Consider the following 21,238-nt stretch of genomic DNA (forward strand, 5'->3'; position numbering starts at 1 on the left):
AGTGAGGGGATGGAAAAAGATATTCCGTGCAAATGGAAATCAAAAGAAAGCTGGAGTAGCAATACTCATATCAGATAAAATAGACTTTAAAATAAAGAATGTTACAAGAGACAAGGAAGGACACTACGTAATGATCAAGGGATCAATCCAAGAAGAAGACATAACAATTATAAATATATATGCACCCAACATAGGAGCACCTCAATACATAAGGCAACTGCTAACAGCTATAAAAAAGGAAATCGACAGTAACACAATAATAGTGGGGGACTTTAACACCTCACTTACACCAATGGACAGATCATCCAAAATGAAAATATATAAGGAAACAGAAGCTTTAAATGACACAATAGACCAGATAGATTTAATTGATATTTATAGGACATTCCATCCCAAAACAGCAGATTACACTTTCTTCTCAAGTGCACATAGAACATTCTCCAGGACAGATCACATCTTGGGTCACAAATCAAACCTCAGTAAATATAAGAAAACTGAAATCATATCAAGTATCTTTTCTGACCACAACGCTATGAGATTAGAAATAAATTACAGGGAAAAATCATTAAAAACACAAACACATGGAGGCTAAACAATACGTTACTAAATAACCAAGAGGTCATTGAAGAAATCAAAGAGGAAATCAAAAAATACCTAAAGACAAATGACAATGAAAACATGACAATCCAAAACCTATGGGATGCAGCAAAAGCAGTTCTAAGAGGGAAGTTTATAGCAATCCAATCCTACCTCAAGAAACAAGAAAAATCTCAAAACAACAATCTAACCTTACACCTAAAGGAACTAGAGAAAGAAGAACAAACAAAACACAAAGTTAGCAGAAGCAAAGAAATCATAAAGATCAACACAGAAATAAATGAAAAAGAAACAAAGAAAACAATAGCAAAGATCAATATAACTAAAAGCCGGTTCTTTGAGAAGATAAACAAAATTGATAAACCATTAACCAGACTCATCAAGAAAAAGAGAGAGAGGACTCAAATCAATAAAATTAGAAATGAAAAAGGAGAAATTACAACAGACACTGCAGAAATACAAAGCATCCTAAGACACTACTACAAGCAACTCTATGCCAATAAAATGGACAACCTGGAAGAAATAGACAAATACTTAGAAACGTATAACCTTCCAAGACTGAACCAGGAAGAAACAGAAAATATGAACAGACCAATCACAAGTAATGAAATTGAAACTGTGATTAAAAATCTTCCAACAAACAAAAGTCCAGGACCAGATGGCTTCACAGGTGAATTCTACCAAACATTTAGAGAAGAACTAACACCCATCCTTCTCAAAGTCCTCCAGAAAACTGCAGAGGAAGGAACACTCCCAAACTCATTCTATGAGGCTACCATCACCCTGATACCAAAACCAGACAAAGATACTACAAAAAAAGAAAATTACAGACCAATATCACGGATGAATATAGATGCAAAAATCCTCAACAAAATACTAGCAAACAGAATCCAACAACACATTAGAAGGATCATACACCATGATCAGTGGGATTTATCCCAGGGATGCAAGGATTCTTCAATATACACAAACCAATCAGTGTGATACACCATAATAACAAACTGAAGAACAAAAACCATACGATCATCTCAATAGATGCAGAAAAAGCTTTTGACAAAATTCAACACCAATTTATGATAAAAACTCTCCAGAAAGTGGGCATAGAGGGAACCTACCTCAACATAATAAAGGCCATATACAACAAACCCACAGCAAACACCATTCTCAATGGTGAAAAACTGAAAGCATGTCCTCTAAGATCAGGAACAAGAAAAGGATGTCCACTCTCGCCACTATTATTCAACATAGTTTTGGAAGTCCTAGCCATGGCAATCAGAGAAGAAAAAGAAATAAAAGGAATACAAATAGGAAAACAAGACGTAAAACTGTCACTGTCTGCAGATGACATGATACTATACATAGAGAATCCTAAAGATGCCACCAGAAAACTAGCAGAGCTAATTAATGAATTTGGTAAAGTTGCAGCATACAAAATTAATGCACAGAAATCGCTTGCATTCCTATACTCTAATGATAAAAAATCTGAAAGAGAAATTAAGGAAACACTCCCATTTACCTTTGCAACAAAATGAATAAAATACCTAGGAATAAACCTACCTAGGGAGACAAAAGACCTGTATGCAGAAAACTATAAGACACTGATGAAAGAAATTAAAGATGATACCAACAGATGGAGAGATATACCATGTTCTTGGATTGGAAGAATCAACATTGTGAAAATGACTATACTACCCAAAGCATTCTACAGATTCAATGCAATCCCTATCAAACTACCAATGGCATTTTTTACAGAACTAGGACAAAAAATCTTAAAATTTGTATGGAGACACAAAAGACCCGAGTAGCCAAAGCAGTCTTGAAGGAAAAAAACGGATCTGGAGGAATCAGACGCCCTGACTTCAGACTACACTACAAAGCTACAGTCATCAAGACATGGTAGTGGCACAAAAACAGAAACATACATCAATGGAACAAGATAGAAAGCCCAGAGATAAACCCACGCACCTATGGTCAACTAATCTATGACAAAGGAGGCAAGGATATACAATGGAGAAAGGACTGTCTCTTCAATAAGTGGTGCTGGGAAAACTGGACAGCTACATGTAAAAGAGTTAAATTAGAACACTTCCTAACACCATACACAAAAATAAACTCAAAATGGATTTGAGACCTAAATGTAAGGCCAGACACTATAAAACTCTTAGAGGAAAACATAGGAAGAACACTCTTTGACATAAATCACAGCAAGATCTTTTTTGATCCACCTCCTAGAGTAACGGAAATAAAACCAAAAATAAACAAATGGGACCTAATGAAACTTAAAGCTTTTGCACAGCAAAGGAAACCATAAACAAGACGAAAAGACAACCCTCAGAATGGGAGAACATATTTGCAAACAAATCAGTGGACAAAGGATTAATCTCCAAAATATATAAACAACTCATGCAGCTCAATATTAAAGAAACAAACAACCCAATCCAAAAATGGGCAGAAGACCTAAATAGACATTTCTCCAAAGAAGACATACAGATGGCCATGAAGCACATGAAAAGCTGCTCAACATCACTAATTATTAGAGAAATGCAAATCAAAACTACAAGTTATCACCTCACACCAGTTAGAATGGGCATCATCAGAAAATCTACAAACAACAAATGCTGGGGAGGGTGTGGAGAAAAGGGAACCCTCTTGCACTGTTGGTGGGAATGTAAACTGATACAGTCGCTATGGAGAACAGTATGGAGGTTCCTTAAAAACTAAAAATAGAATTACCATATGATCCAGCAATCCCACTACTGGGCATATACCCAAAGAAAACCATAATTCAAAAAGACACATGCACCCCAATGTTCATTGCAGCACTATTTACAATAGCCAGGTCATGGAAGCAACCTAAATGTCCATCAAAAGACGAATGGAAAAAGAAGATGTGGTAATATATACAATGGAATATTACTCAGCCATAAAAAGGAACGAAATTGGGTAATTTGTTGAGACGTGGATGGATCTAGAGACTGTCATACAGAATGAAGTAAGTCAGAAAGAAAAAAACAAATATCATATATTAACGCATGTATGTGGAACCTAGAAAAATGGTACAGATGAACCGGTTTGCAGGGCAGAAGTTGAGACACAAATGTAGAGAACAAACATATGGACACCAAGGGGGGAAAGCCGTGGGGGGTGGGGGTGGGGGTGGGATGAATTGGGTGATTGGGATTGACATATATACAGTGATGTGTATAAAACTGATGACTAATAAGAACCTGCTGTATAAAAAAAGAAATAAAATTAAGTATTAAAAAAAAAAGTTCCAGTTGCTTTTAGGGCAAAGCCACATTATCTTTATCTGTTTAATCCCCTTTACTGCCTATACAGTGCCTTATTATTAGCAGCTCTTCTATAAATGTTTGTTGATTGAAGGCATTTTTCCATGAATAATTTCAGAAAAAAAAAACAGAATTACGCTTACTAGTTTTGATGTGTATTCATGGCTTCTTAATTATACTCAAAAATATAGTGGAGAAGAGAAAGTTAAGGATCTCAAAAGAAATTATTATGCATAATATACAACTCAGGAATACAAGGAAGCATGTCTGGAAAACATGTTTGTTCTAGTCTTAGTTTTCACTTTTGTTTCCTCCAGGTCATGTGGGGTGCAGTTTTAAGGCAAATGCAGAAAGAGTTATAAGACAGAAGGAAAGTTCTTTCAGAGAAAAGCAAAAATAAGAAGGGGAGGCTACCTCTTTGTTCTTCCTCCCTGGCTTTTAGGTTATCAAGGGCAACAGCAGGCTGGCTGCAGAGCCTGACCTCTTGCACAGCGCCACCCAGTGGCCTAGACTGTGAACTTGTTTTTATTTTGCCAAAGGTTGAAAAATTAGAAATTCTGAAGTTGTGAACAGATTTGACAAGTCATTACTCATATTTATGGGAGGGTATAAATGCTAGCTAACAAGTCACTTGGATATATTTTATTTCAAAGAGGACATCTCCTATCAAAAATGGCCGTGTCTTTGCTTCTGCACAAGTTACCTAGTGAGTTGATACACCTGAGTGTCTGGTGAGGGAGCCACAGCTGTGCCCACAGCTGCCCACTCTCCCAGAAGTTGATAATGAATCAAATCCTGGCTGTGCCCAATGGAGGTCTGGAGAAGAAGCTGGAGGGCAGCCTTCTGATGGGCACTCTACTATTTTCATTTAAAGGAGCATGTTGCAAAAAAGTTAAGAACATGGTTTCAAAGTAAAGATGAAAAAAACGTTGTAGATTATGACTTTTTTCTTAAGCAAGCTTTTCATTCCTCTGCACGCTGGTAAAATTCAGACCTGGCAACCACACTCTTTTAGCTTGCAGAGGCCCCATGCCAGACACACTGCCAATAATTTCACGAGGGATGTGGAAAGAAAAAGAAATTATGAACAATGATACAGAGGTTTCTCTGCCTCCTTTCTTAAAAGCATATCTGCAGCTGTTTCCAGGCATAGCCTCAAAAACATAAAGCCCTTGAGAGGAGAGCTATGGGAAGATTGAGTCTGCTGCCCAGCCAAAGGCAGAGGAATCCCAGAGAAATCAAAGGAGCTTGACCCAATTAGAATCTACTTGGTGAAACAGCAAAGACCAGGATGCTCCACTTTTTGGCTCTAGCTTCCTGCTCCTGCATGAGGACTGACCGAGCAACTACCCAGAGGCTGACTGTAAGTAGACAAAGGCTGTGTATATAGGCCAGTGACAGACCTGTTCCAAGTAGGTTAGGAGAGCAGTGGGCTGGGGTCGATGACTAGGTGGGAAGTTGGACCAGCTGACCTCTGAGGACCCCATGATTGGATGACTTTGATTGGCCCCAGTCCCATTACTTGAAATAATACATAAATAGAAATAATCTTCCCAATAATTCTAGGTAAACTGAGATCATCCTAGAGTGTTTAGCATAAACTGATAATAACATCTGCTTTATTTATTTATTTTTTATTGGATGCACTGTGTGTCTTGCAGGATCTTCGTTCCCTGACCTGGGATCGACCCTGTGCCATCTGCAGTGGAAGTGTGGAGTCCTAACCACGGGACTGCCAGGGAATTCCCAAAATACGTTTTTATAAATGGAAGAATGAAGGAAGCAGGCAGGGAAAATGAGAAGTCTAAGAGGTGATGTTATAGAAAGTGTGTGTGTGTGTGTGTGTGTGTGTGTGTGTGTGTGTACACACATGTATATATAGGCTGATGCTGTGCAATTAGATGCAAAAGAAACAATCACTTTCCTTTTCTTGAACTTAGCTGAATAGACTTTTATACCTGCTCAAAGTTCAAAATGTTAGTAGTGCAGCCCTGGCAGGATTTAGACACGAAATGGAAAACCCCAGCAGAGCTTGTAAAAGCATCAGATTCCAGGGCTGTCAGGGAGGTTCCAAGTACCTGTTTTGGTCAAAGGGATTGAGAAGAGTTGCTGAAGAAGCTGGTTTTCCGATGTCCTCAGTACGACAACCACATCGGCAGGGAGAGTGTCTCTGTTTTTCTCAAGAACCCCAGAAGCATCATATAATACCTGCAACACGAATAGTAAAGCACAAGTGAGCCAATACCAACCCCATCACTGGCAACACGGGCACACTGTCCGAGGTCAGTAATTAATCAACCTCTGTATAGAATTCATCTTGACACAGCCATGCTTTTAAACCCAGACCACCATATAAGGGGGGAAAATTGTAATTTTTGAGAGGCCAGTTTATCTTAACCTCTTGTTCAATTATTCTTTGAAGAAGAGTCCTGTCAAAGATATATCACATCAGAATAATTGTATCGGGCACTCACAATATGGGAAGCACCCATCCTATGAGGTTAACACTGTTATTATCTCTATTTTACTGTGAGCAAACAGAGGCTTAGAGAGAGGCTGAATAATGTGCCATGGTCACACGTGTCACCAGCGGCGGGCAGGTATCCCAACCTGGGCAGTTTGGCTCCACGCTCACAACCACTGCACCCTCACTCTTCCCAAGGTTCTTGTGGCACCTGAGTGATGGCTCAGGGATTCTGAGCAGTTCTCGGTTCTCAGGACAGAGGGGATCCAGGTCAGTGCAATTTTAAGGGATGTTCCAATGAAATAAGTGTTGAGTGACAAATGAATTCAGGAAAAGACACAGAGCCCAGAAGGAAAAGGATCCTATTTTTCCTTTAAAGTCAAGAAAGGACAAGAGGGAGAAAGAGGGAAGAAGAGGGGTGGGTAGGAAATAGGTGAAAAAGGACAGAGAGATGGGAAGAGAGGTGTGAGAAAAGGGACAGGAATGGAAGGCAGAAGAGCAGAGAAGAAGGGGGACGCGGGGATCAGGGTAGCTGTCATACGCAGTCAGGCTTCAATGCTAAGGTAAATTAAGTTTTTAAGGGCGAAAACTGGATTGCAATTTCTAGCAAAGATCCAAAATAGATACCATGATGTATTATGTGGAGGGAAAAACCACCTCTTCACTTGTATTAGACTGCCTTTTAACCAACCTCCAGTCAGGCAAAATTAATTTCCATGCCATGATGTGAACGTGAAAAATAATTTCAGTAAGTCTCAAATCAACAAAATAATCAGAAATACCTTTTAGTGAGCTCCTATCCATTTTCTGGACCCAGGGCCTCAGCAGACCCTGCGAGAACCAATTAGCCATAATTCACGCCGCTCCTTTGAGAGTAACGTGCGCAATGAATTGTTGGCTACAGGGGGAAAGAATTTCCTCAATCACTCACTAATTCGCTTCAGGAACTTGAAATTGAGACTCAGGCATAATGGGTGAAAAATGGAAATTTCAGTTAATGTTGTAAAAGCTTAACATCTGGATGATGGAGTTTTTTTTTTTTTTTCCTTTTCATCTAGACATTTTTGGTGCCCTGTAGACACACACTTGGGCTACGAAGTGCTAAAAATTGAGCCCCACTGTGATATTAACCCTCCTCCATTACCTACACATCTCCAAATGACTTTTTTTTTTTTTTTCCCTCCAAATGACTTTTGAATGTGAACATTCACCACTAAACGCTGCAAAAGCTGTAATATGTTTTCTCTATGGAGAGCTGTCACTTCTAGGCCAAACCTCAGGTGAGAAGCAGATGGCAGCTCTGTGGGCCACCCCAGCGAGAAAGTGCTTCTTTGCCAGAGGCTACTTTCTGTGAGCAACACCACTGAGAAAGTTTGGGAATTATGATTAGGTATTCAAGAAGAATTAAAAGGAGAAAGGAATCTGCAAGCAATTTCATGAGGGCCACAAACAGGGTACGGTTGACACTTACCCCTTGTCAAGTTCAGGTTTAATAACTGACGTGTCTCACCTTTCCAGCAAAGTGCTGAATGCCAAAGCACAGCTCCATTCCTTTGGGCCTCCAGACGTATTTGCATCGGAGATTATCTTCAAATTTATCTGTGTGGATTTTCATGTTTAAAAGTTACAACGTGAACTATTTGGTCCTTCAGACAAAAGTGTGCTCCTTGAACCATGATGACCCAGAATAAGGAATTTCAGAGTAGCCTGATATTATTCTTGTACGTTCAGTGATGGAGAAAGGTTCCCCCATGTGATGGGCATTTACAACTGAGTTCTCATTTACTTGTTTCATGTTGTCTTTCGTGTCAGGCTGTTCCCTACGGTATCATGCTCTGCTCTGAGAACTCCTAGGATGAACACTGATGCCACCAGGAGACCAGCTAATTAGCTTTAGAACTATGAAGATATTCCATGGAAGGCAAATAACCCTGGTTTATACTCCTCTTGGCAACTTGTGACAATTTTATAAATAAAAGGAAGTCACTTGAGGGTGACAATCTCAACTCCTAGAAGTGAATCTCTCCCACAGATCAATTTTCCATCTGGGAAAAAGGCTTGAAACTTCGTGTTCCTCCCTCTACAAATAGTTTTGCTTTTGTTGTGACTGACGACCTACTACTCTGTGTGAGGAACTGTGCTAACTAGTAAAGGGATGCAAGGGTTGGGGCTTTGTTGCCCAAGGATCTCACAATGTAAGTGAGAGACAGGACCATGTGCAACACTGAAGATTCACAAAGAAGGAGGAGTAGGTCAATAGGTACAGGGGTAAAGCACAGAGGGCCTTGAATGCCAGAAGGAGGTGTTTTACTGTCACTTCATAGATAATGGTAACCTAATGAAAAGGTAGCTTTAGGAAGACTAAATCAGCGGGGATGTCCAGGGTAGAGGGGGAGAATATGAGCCTGGAACCCAGGAGACCAGCAGGGGCTTCTGTACAAACTTGGACTAGAGATGGCTGGGTGTCCAGGTGGAGATACGAGAGAAGGACATGAGAAAGGAGGGGAATCAAGTACTGGTTATGGGAAATAAGGGAGCAGAAGGTGGAAAAAATGATATTGACATAGGGTAAAGGTATTTCCATTTGCAGAAACAGGAAAGTGAGCAAGGTCTGAGAGATGGTGACAGGTTTGCCGTCAAATTCTACCAGGACATGTTCTGAACATTCCAATTCATTAAAAGCAGGGTCTATATTTTCACAATCACCGGGTAGCCAAAATACACAGGAAAGATTCCTTAAACCACATTCATTTGATGACGTGAGCCCAGTAGCCAAGTTCTCTTCTGCACGTATATGCCTTTTACAAAAGGTACCTACCAACCAGGGTCTGGTCCGTTGCTTGGGGAAACCTACTTTCCTCATCCAGAAGTGCAAGCAGTCCCAGAGGCTTCTGGAGGAACATATCCAAGAGGGGGCGATTGTCCTCGTACTCCACGGGTGTCACGTCAATGCCCTCATTCTGATACTCCATCTGGAAGGAAACGGATTGTGAATCTCTCCAGCCCAAAACTGGCCTAGGTACCACCACTTTGCCTGCACTTTTTTGTGTCTGGCAACACTGAACAGAGTGTATTTTATTATGTGAGTAGGACAGGGCTCTTCTGCAGTAGGCAGGTGAAGGTGGCAAGAGAAGGGATGGCTCTCTGTCTCCCAAACACTGACCTGGGGACTCAGAATTGAGAAACTGATGTAGAAAGGAAGGGAAGCTGAAAATTTTTTATTTTAGTGACAAGTAAGGTTTAAACCAGGAAGAAAGCAGATTTCTATCTTCTGCAAAGGATTCTGCAAAGGAATCATCTCAGACTAAAAACTAGAAAAACTCCAGATATCCCAGGAAGATAAACGGAAGGAAACTGGACTGAAATAAGGTCTAGTTTTGTACAAGTGAGTGCGGAGAAGAGTGCAATACAGATTTATCCAGTTCCAGTGATAAAACCAATACTGGTACTTTTAGTCCATGTCTTTGTGTTTATCTAATCATAGTAGTTTGTGTGTCCTTGCTCCTGTATTAAAACAAGGAGCTTGGTCAGAACGTTTAGTTTGTGCAACTACATAATCCCTCTTTATACAGGAGAGTCTTGGGGTTGGGGTACAGGATGTGGTGGAGGAGAAGGGCCCCTAGCCTTTGCGTCCACTAGCTTCACATCCTGTTTTATTTACCATTAAACAGGGGAAAGATTTCCATTTTGAGAAAACCAAGAACATCTCTTATTCCTCCCTGAAGACACCCAACCACTTCTTGTGGGGTCTGGTGTGCAAAAGAGGGGATGGGGATGGGCAGTTTGGGAGTTAAGAACAAGAACCTGTGTCCTGAGTTCAAGATCATCCTGAGTCATTTTGGACATGATCATAGATATTTTTAGTTAAATAAAGCAGAAGAGAATGTAGCATTCTGAGCAATGCACATGATTCAGTTTGGAAACAACATTTAAATAATTGGCTTGTCACCAGCTTCACTCAAGGGAGGAAATGTACCTTTCCACAGAAATCGAGACCTCTTTTTTTCCAGACTAAATTTAGACTGTTGTGTTATTTTGACAGGATTGCCTCACCAGTGGGTTTTTTTTTTTTTTTTTACACCTTTACTGGAGTATAATTGCTTTACAATGTTGTGTTAGTTTCTGCTGTATAACAAAGTGAATCAGCTATATGCACACGTATATCCCCATATCCCCTCCCTCTTGCGCCTCCCTCCCACCCCTCTAGGTGGTCACAAAGCACTGAGCTGAGTCACCAGTGGTTTTTCTTTGGAGTCTTTGGCTTGTTAACCTAACAGGGTTTCTGCTTCAAACTCTGAGCAGCCTGAGGCACCTTTCCCACCAGCTCTAGTGCCTTCATAGTTCACTGTTACCTCCTCAAGAGCAAAAACATGCTGATTGAAATAGTATTGGATTTGCTCATTGGCGATGTTTATGCAGAGCTGCTCAAATGAATTTCTCTGAAAGTTCTCGAATCCAAAAATATCCAAGATCCCCACGTTCATACCACCATCTGAAGTACTGCATGAGAGAGAAGAATAAATCCTTTGAGGGGAGGAAACAGCCATCTCAGGACAGTGAGAATATACGTGCCTGCATTTTGTCAACACATGTAGCCACTCAGGGAAATCGGCATCCTGCCACCTTCGGGGGAGAAACTGTCTGTGTGTTAAACCATTGGCTCCTTGAGTTTTTCAACAGTACTTCCAACTTCTTGTTTTAAAGCAGCAGAATCCTTTCAAACCTTCCTCAGAAGCGCCATTTATAAAGAGATTAAAGAGGAACCACTCTGTTTGAAGGCGCTGGAGCTGCTGCTCATTTATTCTTCTCCTTTCTCACACACAAAGCTTAGTTGGAAGAAGACTCTAGAGTTTGATGTTGTCAATTCTTCCACAATCTAGAAACCACTAATGCTCAGCGAAGAAAAAGCTGTAGTAGTAATAATACTGTGAGATACTGTGCTTTAAACACTTTTCATGAAATGTCTTAGTTGATTCTAAAAGCAACACTATGATGAGGATATTATACTCATTTTACAGATGAGAAAACTACAACCTAGAACATGCACTGATGAAGCTGTGAAGCTTGGATGCAAACCCAGTTTTCCCAGCTCCCAGCCAAGACTGTTCTCTTGAACACTGCACTGTAATGGCTCCGTCAATCATGAGCCTCTCGGGTATAAACACTGCACCTTTTAAAGGAGATGGCCTGAGATCTTCACTAAAGAAAACCCAAGAGAGAACCAAATGCTTCCTCTTGCAATCTCTAAGAGACACTGAATGACAACTCTCCCCAAGGCCTCTGCTCTCCGGGGGAAATTACCATAAGTTTTTGTCTGGCTGCAGGAGTGTATTGATGCGATTTACGATCCAGCTGAAAAGCCTCCCATACAGGGCTTTGGACATGGCATCTCGGACATCCAAGGCCCTGTCGACAGTGTTGGCGCGGATGATGGTCTCACCCCGGGCGACCACGCAGTGTGAGGTGAGGGCCTCCTGGAGCTCTTCAGGGCTGATACAGAGAACCGAGGCAGCTAGAAGAGAGGGTAAGGATGATGCCGGAGAATGCAGACATCCATCTATCCATCCACCCATCCATCCATTCATCTAGCCAGTATTTACTCAACACCAGCTACATGCCAGGCTCATCCTCAGCACTTCAGGGCCAAGGATAAACAAGCCGGGTCCTTAACCCCAAGAAGCACCCAGACTGATGCAATACCTCCCAAACTGTTCTGAAAACTCTTCACACATGTTAGATGAAGAAAATGCGGAAGGAGGTGGTCTTTGGCCAAATAAGTTGGAGCAGTTGCTGGAGAGTATAGTCTGCTCTTGGAGAATCACAAAGCACATTAGTATATTAAAGACCATAAAAAGTGCTACAGTTTAACACAAAAGGTGTTTATTTAAATCAGTTTTTTTCTCACTCAGGATTCTTATTCCTTGTGCCGCCATTATTACCTGCGGAACTTTAAAAATAAATAGGTGCCAACTCTGTCCCCTGCAGATGCTGATTCAGTGAATTTAGAGTGAGGTCCAACCTCTCGCATTTTTTTCAAAAATTTGTAGATGATTTTCAAAAGCAGCCGCTGGTGAGAATCACTGCCCAGGGTTACCCGGCATGGAATTCTTTTCTGAAGAACATCTATTTGCCACTTATGAAAAGAACACTGATGTTCTACAAGACAGCCTCTGGGAAATACTGGTTAGTGAAAACACCCAGAGCCAGTTGAACGACCAGCAACAAAACACCATGTTTCAGAGTCCTGAAAAACTCCCAAAGTGAAAGAAACGTGTACTTTAGCCACACAGTGCACAGGCATCAAATAATTACCATTTTCCAAGGCTTCTGCGTTGGGCACCTCACTTTTATCAGTTTGATGTTGAGAGGAAATCGCTGCAAACTCAATGTTTCCAATATTCAAAATCCCAGCCAAAATTCTGTACACCGAGTGCACCTCCTGAAAAGGACATCAAGAACCATGTTTGGTCACTGCCAGTCAATTAGATCACTTGTGCTGTGGTGCAAACTGCTAGCTGTCCACCAACGTCCATCCTCCCCCTTCTCCTGGGCACACAAAAGATTTTCCAAGCCTCCCTTGCAGTTAGGCCACGTAACTAAATTCTTAAGGAAGGAGCAAGCAGAGCAACGCAGGCCATTTCCAGGCCTGCCTTACAGAATGGAGCCTGCCTCCTCCAGGCATTTTGTCCGTTATTGCTGGATGGAGCTCCCAGCAACCCAGCCTCAACCGCACCACTGATTAGGGTGCCTGAGACCGATGACCTGATGGAACAGTGATGTTGTACAACCTGAAACTCTTGCCTTGGAATGCTTACATTAGAGAGAACTGATCTTTGTTCTTTCAGCCACTTTTAGCCTTTCACCCTAACTAATACCAGCTCCCAAATTCAGGTATGGTTCTTTCTTCAAAACAAGAGTGGATATGTTTCCTTAACCTCTTCTGAATATAGCTTTTATGAAACAGTTGGCAGGGCATTCACTGATGTTTCACTAGAACATTCGAAGTTGAATTATGGGGTATATAGTCATGAAGGAGGTCAGAAAATCTTTTGAAAGACTCACTAGAAATTATCTGTGGTGTTTTAATATAATAATATTGGGTTGGCCAAAAAGTTCATTCGGGTTTTTATGAACTTTCTGGCCAGCCCAATATATATTTGGTGTTCATACCCATTTCTGGCACAAGAGTTTCTAAAACTCCAGGAATTTTCTGAGTGATAGGGTTGAGAAGGGTGTTCTTTGTTATTCACGATAAGCCCCTTTCAACCACACTTGAGTCTGTGCTAATGAGGTGACTCTTGGAGGACAGGTGGGGGAAGGGCTGGTTGCCAGAGGCACCAACGGAGTGATTCAAGGGTTGGAACTTTTAGTGGAACCCCGCACCTCAAGGAGGGGATACTGGCTGGAGATGGAGTTAATCCTCAGTAGGCAATGGCTTGATCAGTCATGCGTATGTAATGGAGCCTCCACTAAAATCCCTAATTGACGAGGCTTGGAGCGCTTCTGGGTTGGCAAACACAGGAAGGTGGTAAAAGGAGGTGGTGTCCCCTCTCCCAATACCTTGCCCTATGCATCTCTTCCATTTGTCTGTTCCTGAGTTGTATCCTTTATAATAAACCAGTAATAGTAAGTAAACCGTTTTCCTGAGTTCTGTGAGTCCTTCTATCAAATTATTGAACCTGAGGAGGGGGAGGTCTTGGGAACTCCCAATTTACAGCCAGTCCATCAGAAATATGAGAACATGGGAATTGCAGCTGGTATCTGAAGTGGGGGCAGTCTTGTGGGACAAAGCCCCTAACTTGTGTGATCAGAAGCTAACTCCAGGTCAGACAGTGTCAGAATTGAATTGAATTGTAGGAGAATTGGTTGGTGTGGGGAAGAAAACTCCACACATTTGGTAAAAACAGAAGTGATGGGGGTAAAAAAAAGTTCAGCTGCTCTAAGTCCTCTTTTATACTGAAAGTGGAATACATGAGTATCATTAATGGTAAAATAAATAAATAAAGTACAATTATTTATTTAAATATTTGCATTTCCTGTAGGTGAGAAATGAAATATACAGCCAGGAAATTTCTGCATATTATGCTTATAGATAGAGAAAAGTACTTCCACAAAAAATACTCTGGCAGGGAACTTGATTTAGTACTATACAGAGCAGCAAACTAATAGGAACTGTCATAGACCATTGATAAAGCATTGTCTCCAAATCGAGCCTTTCTGCAAACAAGGCTCAGTAAAGCCAAAAAGCTGAACACGGACTGTAACAGTGACATCTGCTGGATACATGACAATGCTACAAAGACAAATGAAAAATTTTTTTTTTTTTTTTTTTTTTGTGGTACACAGGCCTCTTACTGTTGTGGCCTCTCCCGTTGCGGAGCACAGGCTCCGGACGCGCAGGCTCAGCGGCCATGGCTCACGGGCCTAGCCGCTCTGCGGCTTGTGGGATCTTCCCGGACCGGGGCACGAACCCCTGTCCCCTGCATCGGCAGGCCACTGTGCCACCAGGGAAGCCCACAAATGAGAATTTTAAACTGGGCTTCCACTATAGAAAAATACTGTTCTTCAAACTCCTAAATCAAAGGCAAGATGTCATGTTCCTGACTTCAAGAATCACTGTTTTAATCACACAACTTAAAAGTGGCTAAGGAGAACACCTACCAAACAGGTTTTCTGGGACTAGCATGGATTTAACATGACAGCACCTCATTACCTTGATCAATACAGTGTGAGGCTTACAGAATGCATCCAGCAACTCCCCACAGAAGCAGATCCCTGACAGTAAAACAGAGACTCCACAGCAGTGAGTTCTGTATCTGTCATTTCTATACACAGTTACCTCAAGAGCTTATCTAGGGCTTCCCAGGTGGCACAGTGGTTAAGAATCCGTCTGCCAATGAAGGGGACACAGGTTTGGGCCCTGGTCTGGGAAGATCCCACATGCCGCGGAGCAACTAAGCCCATGCACCACAGCTCCTGAGCCTGCACTCCAGAGCCCGCGAGCCACAACAACTGAGCCTGCGTGCCTAGAGCACGTGCTCTACAACAGGAGAAGCCACTGCAATGAGAAGCCCGCGCACAGCAACGAAGGGTAGCCCCGCTAACCGCAACTAGAGAAAGCCCGCACATAGCAACGAACACCCAACACAGCCAAAAATAAATTAATTAAGTTAAAAAAATGCATTGAAAAAAGAGCTTATCTAAAACTCTCAGTATACTTAGGGAAAAAAGTATTTCTTCTAATTAAAACATACACAGACACACACACACACACACACACACACACACACACACACACACACACACACACACACACACACACACACACACACACACACACACACACACCATGTGTAACTATACAAGCTATGAAACCTCCCAAAATAAGGCATTTCACCACTGGGATGACCATCCCCAAAGGAAATGACAGTCAAAGACCACACCCTCACCTTTTGTGTCTTTGACAATATTCTTTTCAGCATAATGCTCAGATTTCCTCTTTCAAAGAGGAGAACTACCTATAACCTTCAGCAAAAATTTTGGGGTTCAAGCACTGTGCAAAAGACTGAAGTTAACAGCAGATTGGGTCTCCTTCCTTGGTTCAGAGAAGGGAACTCCAGAAGGGGTGACCAACGCTCATCACCTCATTACGGAGGTATCAGCCTTACAGTGCCCCCCTGCTCCATTTCCAGGTTATTCCACTTGACTCTTTAGTCCCATTCTTGGGCTAATTAGTTCTTCTTTTCTGGCCTAGGAACCTACATCCACTCCTGTGTTCAGGTCAAAACATTACTCATATAAGGGTAGAGTTCAATCAGTAGTATGTCCATCTGTGGGGTTATTCCTCCTCCCTAATACTTAATCCAATGTCTCTTCTCTTCCCCGCATAGCCAGCCTGGGAAGGATTTTTCACCTTCCTTACCTTGCTCATTTTCTCTTGCCTCATCTCTAGCTATGAAGCCTTTCCTGGTAACCCTGCCTTTCCTATAGAATCTTGCTAAGCTGCTCTCTTTTTATTTCTTACCAATTTCCAACTTTCTATATGATAAAATGGAACCACTTCACTCAAGACAGGAAAATGTATTAAGAAGTCTAACAACTCCTCCAATTAGGTTTCCCAATTCACTGTTGATGAGTGTGAATTCAGTTTCACCACCAATCAGCAAAAGTGGGGAAGCATTTCTCCACCAAAGCCCCATGCAGGATGTATGGTCTTGGCTTCTTCTCTCTTTTTCTCAGAAGATACTTCTTTCACTGAGATAGGTATTCTCTCCATAGAGTTGAGGCTAAGTGGAAAGTTGAGAAGAATCCTGGTTTTCTCTGTTCGCCTGGAGCTGATTTAAGGAAATTACCTCTGGCTGGGTTCATGGGCATCTCGTGGCAGTTGTGTCTCTGGTATCCCTAGGAATTTACTTGCCCTCTCAGTCTCTCTTTACCGTGCTTCTTTTTTAATGTCTTGAGTTTTTCACCAGTTTTGCCCAAAGCACTGCATTAGGCCCAGCTGAAGGGCCTTCTCCCTTGCAGGCTCTATTCCAATGCCTTTACTCAGTTCCCTTTTCAGAGGCTCACAACATTTGTAACTTGCAAGTCAGTAGTTGGTTTAGAAAAAACTTTTTTGGCATGTCAATCATACATCAATAAAGGTTTTTTGTTTTTAAAGTCAATGGTAAGTCCTACTGTCTTTAAGACACCTGAAATCCTCAACACCCCCAATTAACATTTTAACATATAACCCTCAGTCTATCCTCAGCAGTACTCTCCCAATTCATAATCTGTTTTGAAGAAAAGGAAAAAAACTTTGCCCTAATCGCAAAGCCTTCTCCCTGACCTCTTCATCAAGTGATCTGCAGTAAATGTCCAATCTTGACCATCACAGATAACCTGCCAAAAATTCTTCATGTAGTATTAAACATAAACATACTTAAAACTCAAGTTATTTAATGTTATGATAATTCATATACCAGCAAGACAAGCATAATATTAAACAAAAACAGTATGGTTTAATCCAAAAATTAGAGTAGATGGAATAGGGAGGGTGGGAGGGAGATGCAAGAGGGAGGGGATATGGGGATATATGTATATGTATAGCTGATTCACTTTGTTATACAGCAGCAACTAACACAACATTGTAAAGCAATTATACTCCAATAAAGATGTTAAGGAAAAAACAAACAAACAAAAACCCAAACAAACAAAGAGTAGAAAAGCACTGATCTTTATCATAGGGTTTTAAGTATAACCCCCCACCCCCATGAGGACTTCATTGTTATTGGAAGATTCCTTCCACCAGTGACATTTCTTTACAATAAACGTAGGGTCAAGGGTTCTTTCAGATACTTTTGGCTGGTGTCCCAGAACTTAATTCATGCTCCTGAGTCCAGGAGCTCTAAGGGTTTTGGAAAAACTGAAGGGCATCCGAATTAGTGACATTATAAGAAAGGATAGGGACCATCCATAATTTTTATTAAATTGATCAGCTCATTCAAGCTCTGTCTAGAAATGTCCCTCAGAAAAACTTAAGAGAAATTCTGTTACATCAGCTATTTAGCATCTACTGCCTGACTACAGTCAACTGAATCTTTCTGAATGTAGTCAAACTACTTTGAGTTTACAAACATAAAGCAAACTGAGTCGATTCAGCAAAATGGTTTGTCTATAGAGATACAGACAGAGATACAACCAAAGAATTAAGGATAAGAAAGATAAGATCTAGACTCTTCCTTCCATTTCCAGGGCTGCTAACTGACATAAATTGTGTTTATTTCCAGTATGAATTAACAGTGGACATGGTGAATACCTACACATATACATATAATTCCAGTCTGGTTATTCATTTAACAGTCCAGACCAGGCACAAATTTAAAATGTTTACCATCCTTTATGTTTCTTTATTTTCATATCTATTTATGCAGCCATTCATTCATTTCTACTAGACTTTTTTTCCCATAGGGGTTAGGGATGGCTTACTTCAAGGATACATACTTCACATTTTTAATTTTGTTATCTTAAAACAGCATCTGTTTTATTATTATTTGCAGCACATTTCTATCATTGGACAGGGCTGATATTATAGCCTTTCCTTTAGAGCTAGTACCAATCTCTCCACAGTATTCTGCAACCATGATTGTACTTATGGAATGCAAAATATTATTAACCCCATGACTGACTTCTCTACTGTTCCTGTACCCTTTCAAGAAAGTATGTCCCTAAACACTTGGGCATGACCCAGGTGACTTTAAATGGCTCTACTGCCATCTCCACTGAACTTCGACTTTTCTGGTGATGCACCTTTGATAACAACCAGCTCTATAAATTAATAACCATAAAGGTCCTTTAACAACGCTGGAACCTGTTTAGTTGCTCTCCTCTAAGGAGCCAAGGGAAATATATTTCTATTTGTATCTGACTCTTGGGATTTTCCACTGTCTGTCAGTTTAAAGTCTATGGGAGGCTGACAGAGAAAATTAACAGCTGGCTAGAAAGAAGAAAAGTATTTTTATGACTAAAATCAACCATGCTGGGGAGGAAAGGGCTGGCCAAACCCAATAGATTACAAAAGCAATCCTTTATCCAGAGTGGCTGTCCCAGGGTAACTCAAGTGTCTTGTAATCTAATCCCTGAAGATTTAAACACTCTCACTTACCTCCTAATCATTCACCTCCTTTGTTGGAAAAGCAAAAGAATCTGTATATTTTACAAAATTGATGGCAAGAAGCCCAGAAACTATGACATAAATGTACCACAGAGTAATATTTGAGCCTAGAGTGATAAATATTTTCTGTCACCTCTGGCATATGTTTAATAGAGATAGCCTGTATCTAGTATGATAAGGGTAGTACAGTACTTAGAGCTATGGCTAATAACGTGCAACTGTGTGCCATGGAGAAGGAAGTGACTGCAAGAAAGTTGAAAAGGTTTAAATTAATTTGTTTGGGGGCACAAGGAACTACTTGCATAAATATGCTCCTGTGGCTTGGGGGTAACCTACATATTCCTATACTCCTATTACACAATTCGCTCTAGGCTGGAACAACCCCAACTCAGAAAAGGGCAGCATTGTTTAGGTGTTTGTTATCACAGCTGGCGTGAACTGATGACAGTGACAATTCACAGGCACGTGGCACTCACAAGGGTACTTATATTTTAATGTTCACCTCGCATCTTATTAAAATGGAGATTCTGATTCTGCTGTTCTTAGTTGGATCTGAGAGTCTGCATTTCTAACAAGTCTTGTGTAATGACAATGTTTCTCATCCACGCATCACACTTTTGAGTAGCAAGACCTTATAACATGACCAGCGTGGCATTTGAAAAGCAAGTGTCCAGCCCCAAGTTAGAACATTCATACCTTCACTCACATTCACCCAAGAATATTAACACTTGAGTTTCTTTCTCCGCTGACAATCACTTACCTTGTCAGTGAACCCTATAATCCTGAAGCAATGCTGAATTGCTTCAAACTGTCTTCTGTAAGACTCCTTGGAAGTTATGTCGTGCATCACCCTTCCAGTTTCATCAGCTATGTACCTACAGAGAGTATGACCAAACAGAATGAGCACTGACTTGGAAATGGCACCCCAAATACCAGGGCATCATTGGGCTCCTTCTTTGCAAGGGCATTTCCTTACAGTGATATAATAATGGTGCACATGCTGAGTAAAATGGTTGCAATTGAGTTTTTGAACTTTCTAGAAAATGCAAAGGGAGATGTAGTTCCTGCCATCTCATGTGGGCATTTCAGCTAAAGGGACTGAGTGTCCAGTTAGGAGAAGCGCACTATTTCCAAGTTTTGTCCATTGCTAATTGTATATTCATTAAAAATTAACAACTAAAACCCCCGACACTTACCTAGGAGGCTTTTCCTCAGGAAGTCTGAACTCAGAAAGTTTCTTTTGGTGATAAAGGCCAGCATAAATATAGTAAAATATGTGAAAATTTTTCTCTCCCCTGGAAAAAAATAAAAGGAAAGGGACATTACTAACAATATATTCTGGGCTTCCCCACTCCAAGTAATTTATATAGTTTCCTTTCTGTGCAAAATATTATTCTGTAGCAAATTTGCATTTACAGGCAATTAAATATGCTACTTCCCAATTACAGAATAGCAATAGTGATAGGATTAGTATAGTAATTGCCACAATGTCACACTATTAAACACACTTATGTTTACTATATGCAGAAGGAGGTTTTAGAGAATGGAACATTTATAGGTAACAGCTCAGGTTACATATGTTTAGAGATCTTTCCAGAACAAATGACTACGTGTCTGTGCCACTCGTCTTCTGTTTGTAGCCCATGTTGCTTCAGAGACAGTGATGTCCAGCTTAGAGAGATCAGCCAAACTCCCTACTTTACTGAAGCCCAAGACAGGAAGCAGCTAGCTGGGTGTACAGCAAGTTAGGGAGGGGAATTGGTTGCAGAAGAGAGGTGACTACTCTCTCAAACTTGTATTCTCTCAAATATGATTCAAAATGGCTTGCATCCGTCCCCTGGTCTCCTGCTATGCACCCTCTTTTAGGCCACCCTGACCAGGGTTCTTTCGGATGGGTGCTGCTCTCAGTGTGGTCTGTGGATTGCTGTCAGCTATGATAAGACAAGGAACTAGAAAGTCTATGTCTAGACATTTTATAGTAAGTGATATTGCTATGACATCTAAGAGTATGATAATTTTTCTGATAATACATTTCAATTACATTTTACAAAAGTATTGGTTCACAATAGATTGTGAACTACTATTGGGGTGGCACAAAAGTTCGTTTGGATTTTTCCGTAACATCTTAAGGAAAAACCCAAACAAATTTTTGGGCCAACCCAATAATTTTTTTTTTTTTTTTTTGCGGTACGCGGGCCTCTCACTGCTGTGGCCTCTCCCGTTGCGAAGCACAGG

General features: G+C 41.0%; 1 protein-coding gene across 1 annotated transcript in view; it reads right to left on the reverse strand.

The window, feature by feature from the left end:
- Positions 1–21,238, reverse strand: part of MYO3B (myosin IIIB) — a gene marked incomplete at both ends in the record, with an annotated part of 382,969 nt that overhangs the window by 183,114 nt on the left and 178,617 nt on the right. Inside the window, 8 exons of the mRNA XM_082658151.1 lie at positions 5,966–6,095; positions 7,862–7,950; positions 9,170–9,323; positions 10,704–10,851; positions 11,653–11,863; positions 12,664–12,790; positions 19,764–19,878; positions 20,200–20,298. Coding sequence (XP_082514277.1) covers positions 5,966–6,095; positions 7,862–7,950; positions 9,170–9,323; positions 10,704–10,851; positions 11,653–11,863; positions 12,664–12,790; positions 19,764–19,878; positions 20,200–20,298 — 1,073 coding nt within the window. The remainder of the gene's footprint in view (positions 1–5,965; positions 6,096–7,861; positions 7,951–9,169; positions 9,324–10,703; positions 10,852–11,652; positions 11,864–12,663; positions 12,791–19,763; positions 19,879–20,199; positions 20,299–21,238) is intronic.

This window comes from Grampus griseus (genome assembly GCF_964374135.1).
Source record: "Grampus griseus genome assembly, chromosome: 7".
Taxonomy (NCBI): Eukaryota; Metazoa; Chordata; class Mammalia; order Artiodactyla; family Delphinidae; genus Grampus; species Grampus griseus.